General features: G+C 42.2%; 1 protein-coding gene across 1 annotated transcript; it reads right to left on the reverse strand.

Annotated features, from left to right (window-relative positions):
• Nucleotides 1-8,949: 8,949 nt before the first annotated feature.
• UBE2B (ubiquitin conjugating enzyme E2 B) lies at nucleotides 8,950-18,038 on the reverse strand. Its single transcript, XM_032125125.1, has 6 exons — nucleotides 17,909-18,038; nucleotides 14,749-14,829; nucleotides 14,005-14,030; nucleotides 12,878-12,967; nucleotides 11,602-11,690; nucleotides 8,950-10,817 (listed from the first exon to the last, which is right to left on the reverse strand). The coding sequence occupies exons 1-6, from the start codon at nucleotides 17,950-17,952 to the stop codon at nucleotides 10,689-10,691; spliced, it is 459 nt and encodes a 152-aa protein (XP_031981016.1). The 5' UTR covers nucleotides 17,953-18,038; the 3' UTR covers nucleotides 8,950-10,688.
• Nucleotides 18,039-19,539: the final 1,501 nt, after the last annotated feature.

Genomic DNA, 19,539 nt, shown 5'->3' on the forward strand with positions numbered 1-19,539 from the left:
CAATAAATGATTGTGAGGCTTCTAGCTGGAACTCTGAGCTCAGTCTGCCCTTTTTTTTTTTTTAGGAAATCACTAAAACATGACACCCTTTTACCAAATAACTGAAACAAACACAGTCTCTGGTTTCGATTGAAGGTGATGGGGATATTAGATACAACAGGATTTTGTAATCATCAATGTCTCCTCTGAAGAGATTACTGGATTTAAGTAAACTCTAGTTTCCAGAACTGGCTGAGAAGAGAGTCTTCCTGTAAATAAACTGGAATAATTAATTCCTGAATGGTACCCTATCATAATCATAGAACAATTTGAGTTCGAAGACATCTGTGAAAGGTCATCCAGTCCAACCTCCCTGCAATGAGCAGGGACATCAATGACATCAGGTTGCTCAGAGCCCTGTCCAACCTGGCCTTGAATGTTTCAATGGACCCACCACCTCTCTGGGCAACCTGTGCTAGTGTTTTACCACCCTCATTGTGAAAAACAACTTCTTTATATCTAATCTAAATTGGCCCTCCTTCAGTTTAAAACAATGAGAGGAGGCTGCTCTTGGTGTAGAGGATACACAGCATCATTTCATTCTTTCCCTGTAAAAACAAAACACACCAAGGAACAGAAAGATAAAATTCAGCAGTGAATTGCTAAAACGTGCTGTATTTCAGGCTCTCATCAAAAGCTGCTGCTGTGGCATGCCCACGTGTTCGTACAACAAGGGCACCCTGAGACTCTGCCAGCTACAAATTGTGTTTTGCTTGCAGCTCTGACGAGGAATCATTTTCGTAGCAAAGCGAAGAGTGGCCCTGCCTGGGGTTCCTGTCTCTGAGCCTCCTCGTGCATCTATAAATAGCAAATCATCAGCTCACCTCCTCTGAGCTCATCACATCCTCCCTGCCTTCCCCTCCTGCCTTCCCCTCCTGCCTGCTTGTTGAAGCTGTCACCGTGACTCAGATCTCCCCTATCAGATTCCCTGTGCAGGGAGATTCCCCATACATTATATGGCATCGGGAAGCTATTAAGCTCCTTAGGTTTATATCACCTAAGCTACTTAGGTTTCTATCACCAGCAGTGATACGATGTTGAAGAACCGGACATCTGAAGCAATGTAATTACAATTTAAGGTGTCAGAGCTCCTAAACACTTAAGTTGACAGAGAGGGTCTGCATGATTTTGACGACAACACTGAGTGAAAATAAAGTGTCAAAATCCCAGATGAATGTCATACACAAAATCAAGGACAAACATAAGCTATGACCATATAGGACTGCAGCATTTCAGAGATCCTCCTGCAGAATTCCCTAAGATACCAGGCATCAATCTCTTTCCCTTACGTCCAGCCCCCTGATCAACAAAAATATTATTATTTACACTCTAAAGCAAAATTCTGTTATTCTTTGCTTAAGAAAACACAGATGAAAAAAGATATTTCTCATTTTAATAGACTTAATTTTCAGAGTTTATAATTGCTGAAATGACTGTAACTTCAATCTAATCTTGCTTTCAACCCCCTGTAATGGCAATTACTCATGTATTCATCAAAGTATGGGATTGTTTGCACTAGAAATCTCCAGATAACCTGCTTACTCAGTGACACTAGAGATATCTGTCAGGCCCTAATACTTCATTTCCTGAATAAATGTTTCATAGACTCCATACTCAGAATGTGAAAAGAGTAAAATATTCTTTTGATCATTCATTTGAAATATTTGCTTCATCCTTTAAAAATGAATGTAACCCGGCATGCAGTGAGCAGTGAGACAGTTAAGCTTGATCAATTAATATACAGAGGTTTAATAACATTTTGTGGTCTTTTAAGCGATGTAAACCCAAAGATTTTCACTCTCCTCCTGTATACATCTGACCTCTCTTCTGCCAGGTTTAAGGATGAAATGTCGCTGAGGATGCTGCCCAAGCATTCCATTCGAGCTGCGTGTGGATGCCAGAGCCAGCTCAGACACTCAGTGTCTGTGCAGCTCCACCCTTGAGGTCCAGGGTAGATATGGATATTTTAACAGTTTGACTCAATGATTTTAAAGGTCTTTTCCATTCTAAATGATTCTATGATTCTGTTCTATGTCTGTACCTGTACATGCCCAACATTTTACCTACTAATACTGCAGTGAGTCCTGCCCTGCCTGTACCAAATTCAGAAACAAGAAGTCTTGTGACTGACCCAGAGGAACAGTTTCTCGTAAAATAAAAATCCTAGAGAACTGTGTATTTGTTAATATAACCCATAGAGGAATTCTGTGACATGAGTATCTACAAAATAGCAAGGAAGGTGCAATTGCAAGGGCTGTGAGTCCATCCTTTTTTAGATGCACCAGTACAGCTGGAGAGCCAGGCTGCTCTTCGTGTTGACCCTCATAACTCTCACCTGCTTGGTAAGCAAATACAGTTTGCAGGAAAGAACAGAAACAAGCAGCAATTGAACTTGTGGTGCTTTACAATACTTTCAGAAATGCAGAACTGCAAAAAAACAGAGGTGGAGATCACCCAGTCTATGAAAATTGTATTGTGTAACCTGCTTTTGGAGCTGAAATATACACACTGAGGACAATTTGGCTTTCTCCTTCAGGTGTGCACATTTTTTATGAAATATATAAATTTCCAAGCTTAACTATTGATTTATTACGATGTTTGATAATTGGCAAAAAGAGACCAGTAGTTCTCTTGGCACTAATCATGATTTTGTTATTTTCTTCCCTTCTGTGCCTGACTGTTCCCTGTCATTGCCTGCCTTACACCTGTGCTAGAAGCCCTTTGGAGTAAAAACAAGGCACTGGATTTGTTTGTGTAGAGCCCGTAGAGGCTCCTTGCCATGACCAGGAGTCTGAGACACTATAATAATTCAAATGATAATATGCCAACAGAATCCAATGTCGTGTATCAAGAACCTGTTTCTGCTCTGCTTTAAGACACCAATAAATAAGGATTTTCCTTGTGGTGTCACTTATTTTGTTATGTTTATCAAGGGAGCCAGTTGCAACAAGTAGAACCCTGAGCTGGTTAAAGCTTATTTCAAGTTAATTTAAAATAATGCACTCTCTCTCTTGACTCATCCATCTCTACAAAGAAAGCAGCAAGCAATCCCGGACATTCAAAGCATAACAACATTCAGATGTGTCTAGACATAAATAGCAACTTCTAAACCAAGAATTTGCCTCTGGAGCCTTTTCAGTAGGTCCTCAAATAGAAAATATTTAAAGGACAATCATGATAGTATAATTTCTCTTTGTTTGAGGCAAGGATGGAGTGAATGTGTCATAAGGCACTAAGAAAGAACAAGAAGAATCTCAGTGAGACAAAATGAAAGAACGTCATTATAGACAAGACTCTCCAGTTAAATCAATCATAAATCCGTTGACTTCAGTAGCCAAGGATTTAATGACACAGCTTCAACCAAAACCACTTTTTAGCACTGTATTGTACAATCTGGGGCCTCAATTTTATTTTTTTCTGTAAGTTTATATTCCAGAACTGCAGGATCTGGCCATGCGCCTGCAGGAGAGCCTCCACTCGAAGCCATGGCTGGAGCAGGGATCATCAGGGGCTCCCAACAACCCTTTGAGCAACATCCCAAACTTCCAGCATGGGAAAACACTTTATAAATATGAATCTACCTGGGATTTCTTTGAGTATTAGTAAATAATTGAAATGTCAATGCTAACAAGTTGGTGTTTCCACAAATTGACATAAAAATGTCCTTAAGAATAGGTGGCACAGAACCCACAAGAGAGATGCACTGACACCACCTGCAAACAGCAGCAGCAGCTGTACCTCTGACCTCTCCCAAGCAGGAGACGTGGGAGACTGAAACTCTCCTCACATTCCAGACTGCAGGGAACGACACCAGCAGCGAGTGAAAGGAGAGCTCTGCCTTTGCCTCATGGGTTATCACCCCGGAGCTACACACCCCCTTACCCACAAACACAACAAGCTTGAAGCAGATGAATCACAATAAAAATACCTAAAATTTCACTGAAAATACCTACAATTTAATTTTGTTATTTCTTTATACAGAAGAGGAAGCACACAAACAAAACTGGGAAAAACAAATGGAGTTCTCCAGTCCAATCCTTTCCCCACTTAATAAAGGGTATGCTTTGCTACCACTTAATTCAATGGAAAAATTCCTTTAGGTCTCCATGGGAACAGCATTGGGTCTATAATACTTAACTATAAGTACCAAATTCTATAAGCTTTGGCTGAAACTTTTTAGTGTCCTTTTAAAGATCTCTGTGGATAAAGAACTTCAGGCTCTGGAGTCAATAAAGTCAATGAAGCAGCTTTCACAGGCATCAAAAGTTCACTTTCAAACTTTTTTACAAAATAGTTACTGGAATTTGGGGGAAGCGAGCACAAAGAAAACACTGTAATAACTAACACAATGACCCTTTCAACAAGGCAGGCGAGCAGCCTTCTTAATGAAATTGGACTTAACGTACGTTTGGACCAGACAGTGAAAGAAAATCCCTCAACAGCACATCACAAGGCCAATAATGTGTAAACAGATAATAGCAAGAGCTGTGTGGTTCATAATTAATTCAGAGGAGATGGCATTTCTGCCTTCTTCCCACTTTGGTCAGTCACTGAAGACAATTTGCCTCTGCCTGTGTGAAGTATCACATTTCAGAATGAAATCCTTCAAGTCCCATCATGATAGCACTAACATGAAGTGATAAAATAACAATATTTATATTTACTGGACATTGCAGTTGTGTGGCATAATTCTAGACAAACTCCTGAACCCATAAGCTTCTATTCTTACCCAAATTAGTTTCAAAATAAACAGAAATATAAATAAAGATTATTTATAGAATAAATAACTGGTGCTAGTGAACAGTGTGATTAATAATCTAATACCGAGACTGAGCTGTTCAAAGTTTAACATGGCTTTGAAAACAATGTGAATGTGTTCACTGATTTTTGCAAGCAGGGGCTTATCTAGGATAAAAACCTCTGTGGGTCTCAGATGATTGGGGTGACCTTTCTCAGACCAACTCATTCCCTGATGAATACGTACTTAGGTCCCCCTTTATGCCCGAGGTTGTTGCTGTGCCAGGTAGAGCCTCTGCTCAGGCTGCAGAATCCTCCCCAGCTTGGTGGCTCCCAGCTCAGCCCATGGTATGTGTACCAAATTGGCAGCTGTCAAAATTATTCAGCTTAGAAATGCATCAGACACGGCAGTTAATGACCCAAACTGAAAAACAAGGGAAGAAACACAAGATCTTTTCAGTTCTAGGGGCTGAGGGCTGAATATCCTGTGCTACAGGTGGAAGCTTGGGCAGGGACATCTGCCCACCTTCACCACTAACAGCCTCTACAGCCAAGTCTCTGTTATCAGTGCCATCAAACCATAAGTCTGCCTTCTTACAGTAGTTTGACCCAGCCCTGGCACTTGTTTAAGGGCAAAAATAATTTATTTTATGACCTCACTGAACTCCTGATTGAAACATTGACATACTGGGATTTTAAAACAAACTTTCTTCTAGTTACATTTGCACTAGCTCAGAAAATCCCACGCTACATGCTTTGACCACATCATGAAAAAGGCTTCATTCTGGATGCTGAACAACATCCCCTGTTTGAGAGGAGCATATTTGCTTTCTGGCAGGATACAGCTTTCACACAGACCACAGCAGACACAAACATTAACACGGAGGTTGAACATTACCATTAGTGGGACAGTACCAAATACAGAAGATACCCTGTCTTAAAAATCGTTATTTTCAGTGCAGAAACAGAGGATAATGACAAGAAACCTTTAGGGAATATTGCAATTTCCATAGCTTGTGATGCTAATTACAGTCATTATCAGAGTCTAAAAAGTTCTGCCTATTTTTTGTTCTCTGCTCATGGAGGCTGGGCTGTGAGATGAACTCAAGGTGCAGTAACAATGGTAACCAAAAAAACTCCTCAAATCTTAAAGCCCATTTATTTTCAAACACTACTACCTAACTAAGGTTTCTGTAATAGCTCAAAAAGCCCTCTCCTATGTACACACACACACATAATCCAAGATATATTATTTTCTAAGACTCATATCCTTTGAATGCACAACAAAAGCAGAGCAGCATCCTGTTAATGGGTTTTGCTCATTGATTCTACATATTTAAGTTTTTTTTAGATTTAGCTCCTTTTCCCCTCACCTCTTTCACCATCATTAATACTAAGAGATTCCCAGAGATAAACTGTTAAGAGTCATGTTCAACAAAACTGCCCACTTGCCTGCAATAATACATAATTCTTTGTTGGTCTTCTAGTTTTGGACTGGTTTTATCCCAAAAACTTTAATGAAATAAAAAGAATGCCTCCTAAATCATTCACTGCTCTGGCTACATGGTGTTCATATGGCCCATAAGGCTGGGTCCAAAGGTTTATACCAGTTTTCACTTCTAAGGGAGTCAGGTGCACTGAGCAGGGGCTGTGATCCATTGCTGGCACGATGACACAGGACACACACATTCTGCACTCGGCTGAAGCTCTTCCATTAGAAAGATTAACAAAAGCAGGAAGAGGAGGTCAGATAATTCTTTTAATACCTAAACAACAAATTAAACAGAGTGCTGGAGCTGGCACTGCTCACAAACAAATGCTGCCCACTCACCGAGTCTCTGGTCACTGTTTCCCACTAGCAGTCCCACCAGCCACTCACCATGGAGCCCCATCCAAAGCGGAGGTGGAGAACCTGCCTTGCCAACTCACACATTACAGCAGATTGCCTGCTGATTATACCTTTCCTCTTCCAGAAAACAACTCCAAACAAATAAGGCATAGTATTTGCCTGGGACACATTCCACAAACAGTAAAAAGCTCAAATAAAAACACAGGTTGGGAAGTCTGGCCGGAGGAGAAGGCTCTTCCTCTCCTGGTGCATTTTTATATACATCAAAAGCTATTCTCACGGACCCTTGACATGTTAAATGTGAAGTGTTTAACTATCTACATTAGCCTATCTATTTTATTTTGAATATCTCAATGCTGCTGTAGTTATCAGGGAATCTTCCTTTTTTGCTGTAAGTTTTTTATTAGGCACCTCCTAATCTCTAAATATTTAAAGCTTTATTTGTTTGACACATTGAATTAATTAACTATTAATACAAAACCTCCCACTAAGAAGCTGCAGATACAGTACTTCAAGCTGTGATTTCTTCACTTCTCACAGCCTAAGGCCTTGATTCTGCAATTACACACATTTATCTGTACTGTGGTGAAGAATCCCAATGGGACGACTCACACTAGTGAAGTTAATCACATTTGTGAAGATCCAAGTCCTGTAGTTCTGGCTTGGGACTGCATTTGGATGAGACATCTTCAGGGAACTGAGATCTGAAGAAAGCAGCACGAGCAGTGCAGTGTTTGATGTTTCTTAGGAATAATGTTAGTGTGATAAACCTGAAGGCAAAGGTGTTCTTGTACCTGAAACTCAGACTGGGGAATGCCCAGGAATGGTTCACGCCCACAGCCCTGCCGATGGCCTCCTGACTGACACAAAAACACTGCAGACCTGGATGCCTCTGCTTGTCCACCTGTAAAATCACGTGAATGACATGGATATATAGGACAAAAACTCTGGGGTGATTAATTTAAAGACATCTCCACGATGGTTTTCAGCCTTTATATGGAATCTAATGGAAGTGATTATGAACTGTTTAATTATCAGTGAACGAAAGCCCCATGAGAAGTTACAAATCCAAAACTGTGAACCCATCAGTCCTTCCTTAATTAATCCCACTGTCCTAGCAAGCTGAGTACATTACATCTGCTAATAAATTAAAAATCAAGCATCCCAGTACACTATTTAAGAAGGTAACTGTGCCATAAAGTTTATTGTGACTACTGAGTGCTCTTGTGAATCACTGCACTTGAACCTTTTTGTCTTTAATTGTCATCAGACTCCTGTTCTTTGTAGCATAAAGAGGGAAAGGACTTTTATTTGTCTGTTACCCACACACAGCTTTGGGGCAGTCCACAGAGCTCAGCCCAGGGACCAGCTGGTCCCAAAAGGAGGGTGGTGGGAGCAGGGAGCACTCAGGAACCCACAGGCCCGAAGAGTCAGTACCTCTAAGCCCACTGAAGATGCTGAACACGGGCATGTGAAGGCTCCAAGAGGAAGCTGTGGTCCTGAGCAGCATCAGTGAGTGCTGACAGCTCACATCGGTCAGGCTGAGCAGGGCATTGCATCCTTTACACCATCACCTCTGGCCTGCTTCCTTCTGCCTGGTAATAAACTGTTTTTCTAGCAGATTTTAGCACATTTTAACCTATGTTCTGTGGTAATTTTTAATGTGTATTGGTGGAGGGCTCACAGAAGTCACCCTTTACCCCACAGCTCCTGGGGATGCACCATGCACCCAGGTACTCCAGGATCCCACCTGCAGAAACACCAGTTCCCCTATACCAGTGTCTCCCCACGGGCCACCATGGAGGCTGGATTCTCACCACTCTCACATTCCCATCCAGCCTGCAGAGTCAGCACACAGCATGAACATGGGAAATCTGGTGAGCGAGGGAATGATCCTCCCCACCACACCCTGGGATACAGCAACTCACCTTGATCTGAGGGACAGCAGGATATTTTCCAGGCAGACTTTTCTAAGTGTAGGCTCCAAGTTCTGCCCTCCACAGAGAATGCTCTTGGACACCTTCAGCCACACCTGTCCCTGAACAGTGTGGGTCCCAGCACAGGCAGTTTGCAGGGCTCATCATTTAATTAACCCCCCCCCTTCTGCTCCAATTTTGTTTCTCACACATCCACTGCCTCCATCCCAGAGACATAAAAACATGTTCCGAGTGTTATCAATCTATAACTGGGCCAAACTCCTCAGGAATAATCAAATTAATGTGAATGCTAATGAACAGCAAATCTCAGCTCATGCACACGTCAAAGGAACAAAAATACTGAAACAGGAAGCAAATTAAAAAAAAAATCTTCAAAGTTTAGATTAATTCTTAGAAGGAGGAAGCTTTTCCATATTATATTTATGAACAAAATGATGTTGGTTTAAGCCACATAGCACCACTTTGCCATTGTTACTGTAACTTCATCACAGCCAAAAGCAAATTGGATCCTTTGGAGTTTCTGTTAATAATCAGATGTAGATTGAAAAATTCTTGAACACAAATTCAGCAATTCAAGGAAAGCAAACTGACTTAATGAGCGCATAGTTATTACCTAGCATTGATTTTTGAGTCTTTGCACACTAATTCTTATCCAAGGCAGAGTAGTTTTACTCCACAAGGTACTAACAGAGTCTGGTTTGACAGTATTCTGAGTGCCATTTCTAACTTAAGTGCTGTTCCTAGAAATTACACACCTTTGCAAGCAGGTGTGAGGTGTAAATTGATATTCTTGTTTCGGTGCAGTGAGATTAACTTTTAGTAATGACTGTTGCAAATAAACAACATTTTCTTTTCTAGGTGAAATACATTTCCACTGCTTTTTTAGGCACCACTGAGCTGTATTTTGGTACAAGTTTGGGGGGTTTAATACATACATAATGCTGGCTGGAATTATGACAAAGGTGTTACAATTTTAATGCTGGAAGAAAACAATGGCTTAATTCTTTCCTGTAGTCAGCTAGCCGGGTTTACAGAATACAGTAAGAAATTACCACCACATTAACACTTACAAAAACAAAGCCAAAGTTCTTTAAACTGTCAATTTAAGAATATGTGGAGCCTCTGTACTACAGACATGAGACTTGACCACATGGTACACAGTCAAATTTTAAAGAATAACTCCATTAAATCTGCAGACATGTTTTCTTCTGTTGGTGATTAATTTTTTCCCTACCCCCAAGGGAAACTAATGGGAAACCTCTTTAATATAATTTTGAATATCTTCTAATAATTACAGTATCACTAGGTGAATATAGGGCAAATTTAGATGACAGCATTTTCCAAGCTGGTAAAATACAGTATCTCAGAAAAATAAAACTTACTAGAATACATTATCACCAAGCCTGGTCACCCAGGTTATGTTTGCAACTCTGCTGCTGGTTTAAGGTGGGACTTTTAGCAAAATAGTTAGATCTGTTTCCCCATTTCTAATTGGCAGCTACCAAAACTTCTCTTCCTCATACAACTGAGGACACACAGAATCAAGTCAAGCTGTGGTGCAGAAGCAAAGACATCCCGTGAAGACAGTTGCATCATGGATTAACTTTTCTGTTTGTAAAGTGCAGGGTATCAACAGCATGGACAAAAAATGAGCCCTTGGAAAAAGATAAGAGTGAGAGCAGAATGTCTTGCACTAAGGTTATGTATTTAACAGTTTTACATGAAATAATCATATATAAAAACTTTTTTAAGTGCTTTTCTCCAATTTAAAAATCTAAAGAATTCAAAAATAAGGCATTCAATATTTGAAAAAGTACAGATTTACAAAATGTGTATATTCTGTCATGAAAACTCCACACCAACATTATACACTTGGAAAAAAAATACAAACAGGATATATTACAAATTTATGTAGCAATAACTTAGTTCATACCATGCAATAAAAAGGACGTTAATTGAGATACACAAGCTTTTAGCTTTCCCTAAACTGGAGGGCTTAATTTTGTTTGCAAATGAGTTTTTATGCGAATTCATAGAACGGTGGCATTTGAAATTTCTGGTAGCCTTTCTATTGAGAGTTAAATTGTACATAATGTTTATGAGGATGGAGAGTAACACAGCAGCTGTTACGAATCATTCCAACTTTGTTCGACAATAGCTGAAACTCTTTTCTCATATTCACGTTTGTTCTCCTGGTAAAGTTGTGCTGCCTGACTGTTGGCTGGACTGTTTGGATTGGGCTCATCAAGCAGAGACTGGAAAAGGGGGAAAACAATGTCAGACAAACCAACACATTTAAATCAGGAAAAAATCAACTTACTTTCAAGTCAAATGTGTTTCAGAGGCAGAAACAACTCAGAATGGCCCAGTTGAAAAAAACCCAGTTAAACTCATTGTTAGGCATCCCTAATTGTATTACTGAACCTCAAATTACACCCTGCACCAGTACTGCACACACTTGTAGCTTCACAAACCAAACAGAGACAGTTTGTCTAGTCAGCACCATGGAGCTAACTGACTAATTGGTAATTATATTACTACTGTCATTCAGGACTAAAGAGAGGCTTAAGATGTCTCCTACAAAACACCACTGTTGAAAAATAAGAACAATCACACAGGAACAAAGGAATTGTGCATTTCCACTGTGCCAGGCCATTTTTACTTATTCCAAGTAGTGTGTTTCAGCAATATTGTCCCTTTGAGGGCTTCACAGGGCAAAGCTTCATAGTAAAGTTACATGTTTCAAACACTATGCAAATTTCTGCATCTGATATCGTATCTTGAGTAAAAATGGTTAAAAATTAACACAAACCAGTAAATGCTTTCCTGCGCAAAAATACACAATGGCAGTTTTGTAGCTCAGAATTAGTAATTACGTAGCATCTTTGCCTTTATTTGATCTAAAAAGTACTGCTTTGCTCATAAGGATTTGAAGTTCCCCTTGACACAAATACCTGGCTATCCCCATTACTGAGCTTTGAATTCTGGAATACAGACCAACAATAACGTAATTATTTGGTAAAATAGATGCAAAGTTACCTGAATCGAAGTTAAAATAGATGAAACATCATATGTTGGACTCCAGCGATTCTGAAGAATATCTAAACATATGCTGCCATCTGCATACACTGCAAATACAGCACAGATATCACTTAGAAACTGTCAGATTTATGGCACTGTTTAAAGCAGAGTTATTGTTCCAATTCAGTCTGTGCTTAGATTAATGCTTTAGGAAAGAGGACAGCAGTTTGTCTCACCATCTGCTGTGGCTTGACACATACTTTGAAGACTTATTACTGAAATTAACAGAACACCTAAGAGGGAAAGAAGGAAGGTCTGAAGATTATGGAATTAGCACAGGAACAGGCAGACTTGGCGTCCTGCTCCTCCAGTGTGACCGACCCATGCTGTCACAGTGGAGAGGCCTCCCAGAGAGCAGCAAGGCCTTCACTGAAGGAGTGGAACCACTCACAGCCATCACACTCTGAACAGTGGCAGCTCCTGCCCCATTTTCACACACCCTACACTTACCATGAGAGGCACCAAGGCAGACAGTAGAAAATATGGAAAAGTGCTGAAATCCTACTTCTGTCTGGATACTTATCAGTCTTCATAGAGCCCATATGAACCTGAGACTGACTGCTCAAACTTCTACATGCTTGTCCTCCAGCTTGTTCCCAACAAATTACAAACCTCCTGGCAGAGACAAACTGGCCTGGACAGTATGTGAGGCATTATGTCTACAGAGGAGCAGCAGGCAGGGTTTGTGTTTTCTGCATGCGTGAACTGAGCAAAACCTATCAGCGCTGGGGGAGGAAGCACAGTGCACTCTCATATCTGCCCTCATCACTGAGTTTGGGTCACACACCTCCGCTATGACTGAGCACCCTCATTTTCTTCCCTGTGCTAGTCCTGGTTGGCACAGAGCACCAGACAAAAGCAGAGACTTGGGTGAAACCTCACCTGGCAGGAATAAGTAACACTTGGCTCCATCAGTTCCCTGCAGCTCATGACACGGCTGCTGTTAAATGGAGGGGGGCAGGAATCTGCAGCCAGAACTGCCTCTTTAAACCAATCTAAGTGCAGCTGCTGCTGAAAATACTCACAGGCTTTGCTACTGAGGCTACATATTGATTAGAAAGAGGCAGATAGCTGCTTCTTAATAGCATTGTAATTCGTAATTTTTCGTCAAGCAGTTGCTGTCCTAGACTTCTACTTAGGAGACAGCAATGAAGAGAGATTAAGCATTCTAGAGCTTCAGAGAATGCATGACCACACTGCAATACTTACAGCTAAATAAAGATGGTTTACTCACCATTTGGGTGGAACATTTTTGATAAAAATCTAACAGTTGGAGGCTTATTTGGATATTCTTCAGAAAATTCTATTACTAGTTTAAAAGTACCTGTCCAAACAAAGATAAATACAATCAGATAACTAACAACAGAAGAACATATCCAGGAACATAGACAACAAATTAATTTATGTGCTCCATGATCAATATTTCTCCTCACCATTATATAAACAAACAACACTGAATCTGATTGCTTTTCATATATTTGAAGTGATAATGGAACTGTGGAACTACTGCTTAGAGTAATAAACCCAGCAGCAGAGATTGGGTAGAAGCTTGGAGACTCACTGTATACATGGCAAAAGCAGCCAGATCCAACATTATCCCACTTTTCCGTGGCCCAGTATGCTGGGTCTATGGACTTGGGTGACTTTAAGGCGTTTCATTAAGAAGGTATTGTGGTGCCAGCAAAGAAACACTGGAATTTCATAATCAGCAATCTCAGTCTTTGGAGCTCACAACTGATTCACTGAAAACCTTTGCTACGGATCAGTGAATAATTTACTGTAACTCCTCCAACCCAACATAGAGAAAAACCCATCTGCTGCCAATTACTGCAATAATACTATAATTATTAAACTCATTATTCCTCATATGCCTAAGGGAGGCTCATTACACACCAACTTTCATGTTTATGTACAAATTTGGGATTCCCTCAACCTCACTGAGTTCCATATTGAGAATTCAAGGTTTTTCACCTGTTCTTCATTAGGAGAACAGTGATGAATCAAACATGCCAAAAAAGATGAAACAAGAAAAGCTCTTGTTGAGCTCAGCTATGGGGATGTGCAAACACATCTGGTAGTGTCAGGCCAACATCCCCTGCTAAAAGCTCTTGTATGTATGTTTCTGAAAAAGCCTCAATAGAAGCATTGCTTCTTAGCTTTCTAACCAACCATGAGCCAGCATGACAAGACACTGCTTAGATCAAGATACATATTTTTATAGCAAACAAGCCTCACTCCTTCACTTGCTTGCTTGGTTTCAAATTATATACAGATAGCATATATTATTTTTCAAAAGCAGAACAATGTTAGTACTGGCAAGATTTATTAGAATGACAAAGGATACAAAAGTTAGCAACTTACCATCTTCAAAAGGAGTCCCTTCTGGCCTGAAAGGTTTAAAAAGAAACTCCAGTTAGAAGTGATCATTACCTACTTCCACACAGGCCCAGTAAATGGGTATCTTCTTCCTCATCCTCCCCAAGATATACGTAGAAGCAATAATTTAAATACTTAGAGAAGCATCCATGGGCAACCTCTGAGAGCTTTGTTGTATCTAAGACACCTCCCATAGTCACTCTGCTATTTGGGATATCTACTTTATCATCATCCCAAACAAAACATATGCCATTAGGTTACTAGATTGGAACAAACAAGATTATTAGCAAGCACACTTCAGTTTTACGGAAGGATACTAAGACAGCTCCTCTTCTATAGGATATGTAATGTAACTTCCCAGACAGATCCTGTACCTTGTCCTACTGGGATTCAATCCAATCACTAATACATATGGATTTAAAGGCTGAGAACACGTGGCACTTACGTACTTTAAAGAGGAATCCTGCTTTTTCATAACACACCTATTTATTAAACCACATGCAAGCTTTATTCAACAAAAAAGCTGAAAAAATTTAAAATTAAATTTTTTTCCTTCCTAACCGTTCTCTATTTAATCTGTGAAAAGATATTTTAACTGTAACACTAGGCCATTTTTTAAAGTTTGCTGACTTTACATACATGAAACAAGAGAATAACTGCAAAAACAAACATCAGGTTGTTATATTTAGTCCTCTGATATCGAATTTCATAGTGACCAAAAACTCTTACCCAAATATAACTGCATTCCATTGCATTATATTATTCTCAGATGGTGCACCACTGACACCCACAGGAGGGTCTTCTTGCAATCTAAGAATTACAAACATAGAATGACAAGTCATATATCTTAAATACTTCCACCTGCAGGTATAATTTACCAGTAACATCCACATTTTGTAAATATTTTCTAATTCCAAATCAGAGAATACACAAAGCATTACATGCAGCTTATCAACACCCCAAAAGACAGACCTGCAAGGCAACGCACATCAAGATTTTCTCATGTTTTACACCGAGACACAAGGGCACAACAGGTCTGATTAAGTGTTCAGGGAGCAAAGGATTAACTGTAAGAATAACATAGCACCATGGACAGCTGGGATTTATGGTGCTACACAGTTAACTATGAGAGAGCAATTGCTGCTGGCTGCCACAGTGAAGAAGAGAACAAGCTGCAGCCACAACCAGGGAGTGACACACACACAGAGCACTCTTGCTGGGACACAACACAAGGGACCCTCAGTGGAGCTTTTCCTGCATTCCCAGATCCGTGCGTGAGACGTGGTTAAATTTGGTATAAGCCTATTTTGACTGACAAGCTGATCGCTTCAAAAAGGGAGCAAAGGGGAAACCTGTGTGCTGCTCCTCCCTCCTGCCAGTCCCACAAATGTGTTTATCGCTAAAGCAATCACGGGAGCATTTTAAATTATTTTTAGTTCCTTAATCCTTGGACTAGGGAAAAGCATGTTACTTACTGAAAGCCTCACAAACTTGAACCAGAAATATGTGCTGCAGCCAAAGGGCAGGATCCAAATGCTCCCCTCTGCCCATTGCTGGATCCATATTAAGGATCACAAGACCCTGAAGAATGTACACCAGCAGGCCCCAATCAATCCACCTGATCAAATCCCCTCAGTGACAGCTCCTCCTCCTCTCACCTGTTTTGCCTCCACAATTATGCAAGAATAAGGAAAATGCAGTGACTGCCCTTGCCTCACTAACAACTCTTGAGTGTTACCATAAGGTTTAATCATATCACAGTACACTTATAAACAAGTCACTACAAAAAGCTCTGCAGACCAAGCGACAAATCCTAACTAAATATCATGTGCAAATGCAGATTTATTGAGAGCTGACAGCAGCACAGCCAGGCAACCCTCCTGCACTTGCACTGCCTCAGCCTGGGGTAACACCACGTGTTGTCCAAGGATGCTGAGCAGTGGTGCTGCCCTACAGAGCAGCCCAGAAGCTGCTCAGAGCCCCTGTGAACTCTGTGTTTACATCCCTGCTCTCCGAGCACACACAGTCCAGGCAGCTCAGTATCAACAGCATAAACCACCTACTTTTTTGGTCAGGGAAAGCAGGAACAGGACTTCTTCCTACATGACAGCCAGGCTGCAGGCCAGCAGCAGTGCTTGAGCATTAGCCTGACAAACGCATCTGGGAGACAGCTTTAGTTTTTAGATCAACTTTAAAGCACCCTACTTGTCACAGAGTCTAACTACACAAAGGATCTGGCAAGGACCACAAATAGGACTAATCCTGAAAGTCCTAAACAGCAAGGAAAATGTGGTATTTGCACTCCCTTTTTATCAGAAAATAAATAAATAACTTTGTTGTTGTTGTTGTTTACTCAAACAACTTAGAAGAGGTAAGAAATCGGCTGAACTGTTTTCTCTTCACTGCTCCTGACAATCACAGTATGCAAAAGCAATTTATATTTAATGAAGTGAATCAGAGTTGACAGTACACCGTCTGTTGTTTCAGTATGAAGTACAAGTAACATAAGAACAAATACATAAGTTCCAGCACGAAAGAGCAGAGTAAAATAAAAACTGAATATCAAAGTTGCAACATATAGGACAAATATATTTGATTTACTTCAAACCACGACATTTGTCTACTTGGTTGTATTTTTCCACATCTTTAGAGTTTTCTCTCAAGCCTTAACTTCAAAATTATTAAACCAGATCTTGTAGGAATATAACGGCATAAAACCCACATCTGACTGCAATTTTGAAAAATAAATTAGTCAGCTTGAAAAAAATCACTGGTTCATCTGTGTAACCAAATACAATAAAAAGTCTGCATATCCTGTTTTGATTTGAACGGGAATCAAGCAACACCCACTTAACAAACACCAACACTCACACAACAGCAGGGGAGGGCTCCACTTCCCAAAAACCTCCTACTCCTCCTAGATTCACGAATCAGGCTTTTGTCGCTGGTGCTTTACGTGCAGCCACGTAAAGCAACTACAATACACGTCAAGTGTTTACTGATGTGTTTTCAGGGGCTGGTATAACATAGCTATGCTAAAAAAAAGAGACACTATCAAAGCTGACTCACCTCTAATTACTCCTGAGCAACCCAGTCCGGAGACTCTTACTGTAAATCTTAAAAGGAAACCCCCCACCCTTTTCCACACTCTGTTCTAAGTGTGTTTACGTGTCAGACTGGAAATAATTTATTCCAGAGTCAGTGGTTCAGTCATTAATGTTTAAAAGAGTGCAACTAATAACTGCTCCTTTAGCAGTTCGCATATATTACACAAAAGACTCCTCACGATTGCAGACTTTAAACACAGTATCATGAGCCTAAAAACATTTAAGGGCATTTTGGTTCTTATTACATACAAACGAAGCGTTCGCTAATTCTTTGCGCTTCGTTTTCAGGTGCCTATTACAAAAAACTTGTTTTCAGAGAGACTCTCCGACCCAACAAGCCTGGAAGACTTGTGAATTCTGCCAGAGCTATTCCGAAGCTGGAGCCTGCGGGTGCCGGACGTATTCGGCGGAGGTGGGGTGCGGGCAGGGCGGCGCGGGCTCCCGGCCCGGCCAGCCGGGCACGGCCCCTGGCAGCGCCCGCAGCCCCCCCCGACATCGCGGCGCCCCGTGACCGCGCGGGCACTCCCGGGGCGCCCTGGTTCGCAGCCACCGCTCCAACTTTTATCCTCAGACGCCCCCAGCCGTCGGCGCCCAGGCGAGGCGGCTCGAACAAAGCCGGCGCTGCCCGGCGGGACCCCGCGCTCCCCCGGCAGTGCCCCCGCTCCCCTCGGCACTGCCGCTCGCCGCGGGGCGCGCCCCTGCCCCGGGGGTCTCGATGCCAGCCCCGTGCCCGGCACAAAGGCGCGGGGCGGCGGTGGGTCCGGGCCCCAGGCCCCGCTCACCTCTTGAAGTCGCGCATCAGGCGGCGGCGCGCCGGGGTGGACATGGCGGAGCCGCGGCGCCGCCTCCCGCCCGGGCTCGCTGCTCGCCCGCACAAACAACCCGCAATGGCGGCTCCCCGCGCGGGGCGGGGCCGGCGCGGCACGGACCATGCGCGCCGGCGCGGGGGGGCCGGACCGCACCATCGCGCCGCGCGGGGGGGGAGGCGGCAGCGCGCGGCGCCGCGGCCGGAGGAGTTTGGGAAGCGGCCGCGGGAAAAGGGCCGGGAGCGGCCCGGGGGCTGCCTCGGCTCCGCGGCCGCCCGGCAAACAGCAGCGCTGCCTCACGCTCTCGGAGCATCTCGGTCTGCATGTGGGCCGGGTTGGATTTTCTCCTTGCCAGACACACCAGCTCGCTGTGATTTAACTGAGCTTGTGCGAAGTACAGAAACAGAAACTCGTAGTCAGATTACAAGGTTATACATTTAGGTTCTTACTTCCATGCTGTGTATGCAGCTCACTCCCACTCTTTGCAGTAACTGGATGTTTTAAAAATTCAGTTCTCAGCAATTTTTAATTAGGGATAATGGTTCATTTTGCCATATGGGTCCCTCAGCATCTCTCAAAGTTCCCTCTAAATACAGACTGATGTCCTGGCTCTCAGCCCTTTTTAAAAATCCCACTACTCCAACAGGCAGAGCAGGTCTCTTTGAAGTCGTGACCCAATTCTTACATGGAGTGTCGGAAGTTATCCCTGAACTTGGATTTGTGTGGTTACATGTGCCTCCCTGCTTTACTTTCAGATGACTTTAAGGAGGTCAAAACATGGGACTCATAATGAAGTGAGAAATAAACAGTCTGCGTCCCCTGGCCATTCCCTCTGCCCCCAGCCATCCAGGTGGTGGAATAGTATCAGCCCAGAGTTTAACACAGCATAAAGCTCAGTACTTCTTTTCACAAAGTTAGTGCCAGGCCCTGCTGCAGAAGCACCACTGACTGGGCTCTTTAGAAGAGGAATTTGTATTTCACACAGGGCGGGATTTAAGTCAGCAAAGATTTACTCAGAACACTAATCCAACGTCCCACCTCAGTGAAAATAGTCAGCCTATTGTGAGGAATTCGCATAAAGCCTGGTACTGCAGGGGAGCAAGCTTTTCCAAAAGCCTTGGTAATAGGAAACTGTAATACCCCAGCCACTAAAATATTATTCCCCACATTAGTGAAGAATGGTTCCTGGCAAGCTCTCCCCTCCTCTGGACTTTCCTCCTCCTCCTCCCATCACACACATTTTCATTTTTCATTCCGCTGCTGCTCCTCTACCTTTATCCAGCTTATATTTAGCTCCTGTTAACTCAGAAAGGAGAAAGCAATCTGTAAAAAACAAGTGCAAGCTTGAACCTGTACACATAATGAAGTGTCGTTTAACAACATTAATTAATTTAGTATTAACAGGCGCTGCATCAGGGCCCAGATGGGGCATCCCCTGTCTCCAGGGCATCTCTCTGCCTTTTGAAGCCCAAGTCACTCTCAGCCTGTGCAAGGAAATAAACAAAGACCAAACACCAGCACCAAGCTCAAGTTGAATCTGAAACCCTTTGTTGTTTCCACCTGGCTTGGGAACTTTTTCGGCAATATCTCATCAGGGACAATATTTC

Source organism: Corvus moneduloides, chromosome 15 (genome assembly GCF_009650955.1).
Source record: "Corvus moneduloides isolate bCorMon1 chromosome 15, bCorMon1.pri, whole genome shotgun sequence".
Classification (NCBI taxonomy): Eukaryota; Metazoa; Chordata; class Aves; order Passeriformes; family Corvidae; genus Corvus; species Corvus moneduloides.

Excerpts from the sequence above, each read along its gene's own strand:
- UBE2B (XM_032125125.1), bottom strand. The coding sequence starts at position 17,952 with ATGTCCACCCCGGCGCGCCGCCGCCTGATGCGCGACTTCAAGAG. Across the intron at positions 12,968-14,004 it reads AGGGACTCCTTTTGAAGATG|GTACTTTTAAACTAGTAATA; the intron begins GTAAGTTGCTAA and ends TTGTTTGGACAG. Across the intron at positions 10,818-11,601 it reads CTATTTTAACTTCGATTCAG|TCTCTGCTTGATGAGCCCAA; the intron begins GTAACTTTGCAT and ends CCCCTTTTCCAG.